Source organism: Engraulis encrasicolus, chromosome 17 (genome assembly GCF_034702125.1).
Source record: "Engraulis encrasicolus isolate BLACKSEA-1 chromosome 17, IST_EnEncr_1.0, whole genome shotgun sequence".
In the NCBI taxonomy this organism is placed as follows: Eukaryota; Metazoa; Chordata; class Actinopteri; order Clupeiformes; family Engraulidae; genus Engraulis; species Engraulis encrasicolus.
Genome location: NC_085873.1, coordinates 5,940,289 through 5,947,698, shown reverse-complemented (window position 1 = coordinate 5,947,698; position 7,410 = coordinate 5,940,289). Strand labels below are relative to the sequence as shown.

The window sequence follows — 7,410 nt, the reverse complement described above, 5'->3', positions numbered from 1 at the left end:
TCCTCCAGAAATACGTTTATATATAAAAAACATTAAGTGCACAATCATGATACACACACAGTGTGTTTGTTATTATTCATATATCTGTTTTCTACACAAAAGACAAAGTGTATTAGATAGGGCTACAACCCATATGGGAAACACACCATTTAGGCTACTGCCTGAAAACTGACTATATCTCTGCCAAGGATGAACAGATGTTCTGAAATTTTGTGGAATTTTTGGAAATGACAAAAAGAACAAGTCATTTAATTTTGGTGTTAATCCAGGTCACGATCCGGATTCTAGGATTTAAAAAAAAAAAAAAAAAAAGATTCTTCACCATTGCGGGCAAATTTTGACATTCCCATTTCTAACTCCACAAAAACAATCCAGAAAGACTTGGAAAATGTGTTGTGTAGTCAAATGTTCTATCAAAAAAGCTTCCTTGGTGGAGGTCTGCACTCTCTGAGTGCATTTAATATCAGTAGTATTATCGTAGCTGTCACTATTGTGCCTGACTATAAAATTTACGCAGTATGAAATTGAATATTTAGGCAGTATGAAATTGAAAGACATGGGCCTATTATTTGGTCATAAGGGGAGAGCAATCCATGAAGGCTTACTGACATTTTCAGAAAAAAATGTAAGTAAACAGGTCAAATAAACACACACGCGCACGCGCGCGCGCGCGCACGCACACACACACACACACACACACACACACACACACACACACACACACACACACACACACACACACACACACACACACACACACACACACACACACAGTGAGGTTGTCCATGTTGGGACTCACAATATTAAGTCACACATTGTACAGTCTACACCACCAATTTGAAATAAAGTGCACAACGTTTGTCCTTGTGATAAATAATGATCAGACGTGTTTAATGAATAAAAAACACCATCGTATCTGGAGAAAATTAATAAATAGGCATTCCAAATGGGAATTTAGCAGTCACCGTTATTCCTTTAACTTCTTTTTCCTTTCTGTTTCTTTTCGATCTGTTACAAAAAAAAAAAAAAAAAAATTATGTTTGCTACTCTACAGGCCTGCTGCATGAACTGTGATCAAATATTTCAGTTGACAACAGCCCTTCTTACAATGGAGTGTACATCTTGTGATCTTATGAATTATCTTTTGTTTATTTGACATGTTTAGAATTCAACATCCTGATGGATATTTTCTGTTTGCGTGACCTTTTCATAGCCTCCACCGCCCGCGGCGTCCGTTCAGAGGCACGAATAAATAGTCTCCCAATCGTGAAGGGGGCGGAAGTGCATTTGTGGTTAACATCTGAGGGGACAGGGACCTTAACCCAAACGACCATAATGATGGAAGCCGCAGACAGTCCGGTAGAGGAAACCGCGCGTCATGGGAACGCACCGAGGTCCTGCAGCTTTTATCAGATCTCAAGCTGGGTGCGCACTTCGCTTCTGCGCCTGCCGGGGAATGTGAATGTTGAATGTACAGCTGGGTATGTGTGGTTGTGTTTTCAAACCATAGCAAGGCAATACATCTCCAGAAATCAACCAATCAATCAATCAGCAATTGATTGGACATATTTGAAGAACGAGTTGTGTAGGCCTATTTCAGAATAATCCGAAGTCACAAACCAAGGTCACGCCACTTTAACCTGAATAGTCAGTTAAGGCCAACCGGTGGCATTTAAAAACATTCCCAGACTCTGTGTAGTTTATGTTTATTGTTTACCCTAACCAAAAACAAGAATGATTCGTAGAGATTAGTCGTGGGCCAATTGTGCGCATTGCTCTATGTTAAACAAATAATAAGAAACACCGTTTGGGGCAGACAAAACAGTGGCCTTGTTGTTGGGGTTACAGTTGTCTGGGAAAAAAGGAAAGCAGTGTTAGGGTTTCTTTTAAATTGCTCGTGTCGCGCCAAAGCTACCCAGGACCTCTGCTACAATCTCTGCACTAGATCGTAGGCCACACACTGAGCCGCCATGCCGCAGGCTGTTTGAATCGCCCAGTGCTCCCTGACGGCGCTCCCTCCAATGCTCCGTTGCAGTCCTTTTGAACACATCACTCCACTTTAGTCACGGAAGCAACAATTTATAGGCAATTATGCCGCATTATAGATTACATCTGAACTTGGGTTGTTGTTGACCGAAAGCTCTGCAATTCCTCACCAACAAAACTTTGTCTCTGGAGCACTCGAAACAACCCCATGCTCAAAGGGCCGGGGGAAGAAACGGGCGTCCCGTGTTTGTTAATGTATCATTCTTCGTTTAATTGTTGTTCGCCAGATTCGGGCTATAAAAAGAAGCATAACAAAACAAATAGTGCCGGTACGAGGCTCTCCGAATAGAACGGGACCACCCACAATCAAAAGAGAGCGCATATGGCCCGTTTTTTGATCACGCCCCAAACTTCAGACGCTTTACCGGAGCTGGCCAAGAGACATTAGTCCCGTTATCAGCACTTGACCAACTACTGGTGCGCAGGAACGGGGTGTTTCCTAAAGCTCTCACCAGCAGCTTTGGGAGGTGGACTTCATTCCTCTCCAAAGACAGGTTACAGGAATTCTGACTCAGCTTAGTGAGGGGTTGTCACTGTTTGCCAAAGAGACTTTCCCCTCTTTTTTTCCCTATTGATTTTTAATAGAAAGAGACTGTCCCCAACGGTGTCGCTCTGGCAGCTGAATTATGTTTGATAATTCACAGTATCCTTATAATTGCTTTAATTATGATGGTGACGGCTACCCCCCATGCAGTTCTGACGAGGAGAAGAAAATATGCAGACCTGCTTACAGGTAAATATGTCTATTCGTTTGGTGCATGCTGTTACATTATGCTTTTTTATATGACTGCAATGATTTCAGATTCTATTTTACTTTTATTTTCTTTTAAATTGACTGAAGTGTGTTTAAATTCTCTATTTATTCTGTCTGCAGTGATTATTTTATTGTATTGGCTACAGTGTGTTTAAATTGTTTTTGTTCATTTAAACAAATACAATTTAATCCTTTCTAAGCTTTTTAACCCCCCTGTGCATGTTGAAGTGTTTTGGCTTTAGTTTTCACAATTTTATTTTATCTAATAATGTTTTTTTCTAATAGTAATAACAGTGAGAACAATGTTGTATTTTTTTTTAATCGGATCACCATTTTTGTTCAAGTTTGAATAGCCTATACACAAACAAGAATTTTGACTTTGGTTCTTAGTGAGGACACGAGCACAGACATGCACGCATGCACACACACGCACTCGCGCATGCTTGCACAAGCACACGCACACGCACACGCACACGCACACGCACACGCACACGCACACGCACACACACACACACACACACACACACACACACACACACACACACACACACACACACACACACACACACACACACACACGCACACACACACACACCAAACTGTCATGTCTTTATTTCGTGACCCTGATACAGTACACCCCACATCAACTAATACACCTGTGTGCAATAAAAAAGAATGCAGTGTGAAATCAGCACCTAGGGAGTTGATTTTATTTGGTCCCAGAGTATCCCACAGAGTAAAATAAACGGTGTGGTAACTCAATACTTAGAGAGAGTACTCTGGGACCAAATAAAATCTAGAAGATGTCAAATGAACTATACGTCTTGAAATCGCACTGCACTTTTTACGGTTAGCCTACTCTCTAAGTCTTGAATTAATGCTGTATTTTCTACTGTGTGGTCTGTGTTCCATGTTCTGTATTCCGTGTTCCATGTTCCATGTTCCGTTTTCCATGTTCCTTCACTCCACAGTTACATAGCGCTCATCGCCATGGCTATTCAGCAGAGCCCTGACAACAGGGTGACCCTGTCGGGGATCTACGAGTTCATCATGAAGCGCTTCCCTTACTACCGCTCCAACCAGAGGGCCTGGCAGAACTCCATACGACACAACCTCTCCCTCAACAGCTGCTTCATCAAGGCAAGCCACATGCATTTTCTTTATTGTAAATAATAAAACATCAACATTTTGATATTTTTGGTGGGAATGTTTGCCTCCATTGATAGGAAAGTGTGAGAGGTAGAGAGGGGAAAAAGTGGAGGGAGAGAGATGGGGGAGGATCAGGGAAGGACTTAGGGGTGGAATCGAACCTGGGTCCCTGGCGTAATGGCACAGCACCTGAACAGTACAGGTTGAATTAGAAACTCATCGTATTTAGTCCACCGTCCACCGTCAACATTGAAGTGTTGAAATAACACTACATTTTTTACTGTGATTTGTACATGGGTGAAGGTGGTGGGGACACTTGGTCAATTCAGCGAGGCAAGTGATACCAGTCTTATTATCATAGGCAGATTTATCTCTATTGTATACTTTTATACACATGTGGTTCTGGTATCTAGCATTTGTGAGATGAGAATAATATGACATTGTTAAAATGGTTTGCACTGGTTGTAATTAAAGGGTAAAAAGGGGGCCAAGGTACTTTGTCCAATTCAGAACCTTAGAACCTAAGAAATAAGTTTGGGATTGGGGGTGCAAACATGTACATGTAATTGCTATTGTAACATAGAAAATGTAGTAGGTACTCCATAATTATGGCAAATGTGCACTGTCCATATACATTTGTTAGGCCTATTTGTCTTCTAGAAAATTTTATAAAAACAGATTCGCTAATTGCCCAGGTAGATTGTCTTGTGTGTGTAGGCTAAGAGGATACAACTGCTTGTCTCTGGGGCAGTACCCTTTAATCCAGCGTTATAAATTTGCTGTTACCAGAATGGCGATGACCAAGCCATGGTGTATTACTAAAGGCCCTCCGTTATGTCATAGTAGTTGAGTAGTACTATGGTAATTATCCTTTCAATGTCTATCACAGCGTGCTACTGGTGGTACGGCATGAATTATGGGGCCACTTTACTCCGGGAGTGCAGACCCTCCAAAAGAGTGTGCATGAATAGGGTTGGGGGTTGCAGATATATCAATGTTAATAGTGTAAAAGGTAGTACTCCTGAATGATTTGTGAAGGGATAATTCCATCAGCCTTAAAGGGTCTAGGAATTTTGGGAATATCAGAGAATTTCTATTCTATCTAATTGTATGTGCCTAGCATAGACCATATGCAATAGTTATACCGCATATAATCATACAGTACAATAGAGTAGAGTACAGTAATTGACATTCTGTTTGAGTGGTAATTTAATTTTTGCGATTGATTTTCTGAAATGTGTCATCAATGTCAGTGGCTGGTGTGTGCGTGCGTGCGTGCGTGCGTGCGTGCGTGCGTGCGCACATTTGTGTGTGTGTGTGTGTGTGCGTGCGCACTTGTGTGTGTGTGTGTGTGTGTGTGTGTGTGTGTGTGTGTGTGTGTGTGTGTGTGTGTGTGTGTGTGTGTGTGTGTGTGTGTGTGTGTGTGTGTGTTATTTTAATTATGTCAATGTCATGAATGCACACATTTCCAAATACAAACATTACAATATTCCAGTAACATAACATAAAATGCACACAACATGAATTTTATCACTAATTTGTAAGTGGCTTGCAAGTTCATGTTTTGCAAAATCTTCATTGAACATATTTCTCAGCTTCATAATTGTCCAAGACAAATTTTCTGCGGGACAAATAAAACTAATCTTGAATCTTGAATCTTGGATTTGTGGTGTTCTAGTTCATAACCCACAGATTCCACACAGAAGACTTGTCTTAGTCTAATATCTTTTTGTAAGACTGGTCTTAGCTTTGTTGGTCAGTTGCATAAAAAGTAACCAGGTATCATGTAATACATTCATCTTTTTTAAAGTTAATATCTACCCTCTTTCACGTCTGCAATGGACCTACAGTATTGCTCATTTGGGGTAGTGTTGTGTAATGCGTTAACAGAGGAAATGTATGCTCCTTTATCACATCAATATCAGACCTCACAGAGGCCAGGTGCAGGAAAAAAACATAGTAGAAAGGGATAGTAAGATACAGTGGAGGTCCACACACTGAAATTTCATCTGAGAAGTTCATTTAAAACTTATCATTGAAACTCTGACCGAATAGTTTGTTTAAAACTATCATTGAAAGTCAGATCTAATAGTTAATTTAAAACTACAGCTGTGACATTGTGTTGTGCGATGTATGCTCCACAGGTGCCCCGCACAGAAGGCAATGAGAAGGGCAAGGGCAACTTCTGGACATTTGCGTCAGGCTGTGAGTCCATGTTGGACCTTTTCGAGAACGGAAACTTCCGCCGTCGCAGGCGCCGCCGCAACCTCAAGGTCGGCTTCCGTAGCGACCCCTCGTCGGACGCCTTCGTGCCGACAGCTGATCCTGTGCCAGCTCCACCACGCCCCGCTCACCGGGACGCCGACCCTGGATTCTGCCCCACCGCGCCCTCCGCTGCTCTCGCCGAAAGGTCAAACGGTCAGATTAACTCATCGTCGTCATCGCTGAGCAACAAGCCCGAGCCTGAAATCAAGTTCAGCATCGATTACATTCTCTCCACACCGGACCCCCACCCCCAGTCACACCCTCATAACCACACACAAGCCCACGCCCACACCGGGGGATTTAGAGGCCCCCACTTCGGCTCCACTGGACCCACCCCTGGAGGAGGACCCCCCATAGCACTGCTGGAGCCACAGCACCTGAACTTGCACTTCTGGACATTGTGAGGACAACCAAAACTTCTGTTTGGTTTTAGTAAAGGCACCATGTGAGGTCCAATAGGTTACTTTATGAAAACCAAACTTCATGTAGTAGTATTTTCTATGACCAACATTTCGGTGTGTACAAGCCTTCATCACGGTCGGTCATCTCACTGAGCGAACCAGAACTTCACCATAACTCACCTCCTCCCATCCACATACCCTCCACCAAAAATCTACTGACCCTCATTTCCACTCGACCCATTACAAAAGACAACCCTTTCATGTCTCAATGTTCATCTCTGTAACAAGAACACAATCCTACCAGGCACCTCTGGACATTGTGAAACACCCAAAAACCTCACCAAAATCCACCACCTTCCATCCACACCTCCCACACCCCACCCCACCCAAAATCCTTCCCCACCCCCATTTCCACCCCACCCACAACAACAGACAACCCCTTCATGTCTGAATGTTCATTTCCGTAACAAGAGCAAACTCTTTCCTGGGCTAATGGCAGAAGAAATTGGAGTGCGCTACATCAGTGAATTGTGGCACGTTCAAAACACTGTAAAGATGTATTGTACATATGAAATCGGCATATTATATGAAAAAAATTATATTATTAAAATGTTCCTATGCTGTGATCCAGCTGTTATAGTGGCGTCTCTGTGTGCGTGGGTGGTCGAGCTCTTGGCCATGCAAACACAAGTCATTATGTTCCCACGAGGGAAAGGGAAGGCACTGCTCCTGACTTGGTAGCAAACTGGGACTCTGACTGCTACACCAGAGCCATGACCGTAACTACCATTGAGG

General features: G+C 42.7%; 1 protein-coding gene across 1 annotated transcript; it reads left to right on the top strand.

The window, feature by feature from the left end:
• The first annotated feature begins 2,490 nt into the window (after window positions 1–2,490).
• foxl3 (forkhead box L3) lies at window positions 2,491–7,113 on the top strand. The gene is made up of 3 exons (XM_063221646.1): window positions 2,491–2,779; window positions 3,772–3,940; window positions 6,094–7,113. Exons 1-3 carry the CDS (start codon window positions 2,673–2,675, stop codon window positions 6,616–6,618), a joined length of 801 nt encoding a protein of 266 aa, XP_063077716.1. The 5' UTR covers window positions 2,491–2,672; the 3' UTR covers window positions 6,619–7,113.
• The last annotated feature ends 297 nt before the right edge of the window (window positions 7,114–7,410 follow it).

Bases quoted from the DNA above. Each gene is read 5' to 3' on its own strand.
- foxl3 (XM_063221646.1), top strand. From the start codon at position 2,673: ATGTTTGATAATTCACAGTATCCTTATAATTGCTTTAATTATGATGGT. The intron at 2,780-3,771 runs GTAAATATGTCT...TTCACTCCACAG, and splicing joins ATATGCAGACCTGCTTACAG to TTACATAGCGCTCATCGCCA. The intron at 3,941-6,093 runs GCAAGCCACATG...TATGCTCCACAG, and splicing joins TCAACAGCTGCTTCATCAAG to GTGCCCCGCACAGAAGGCAA.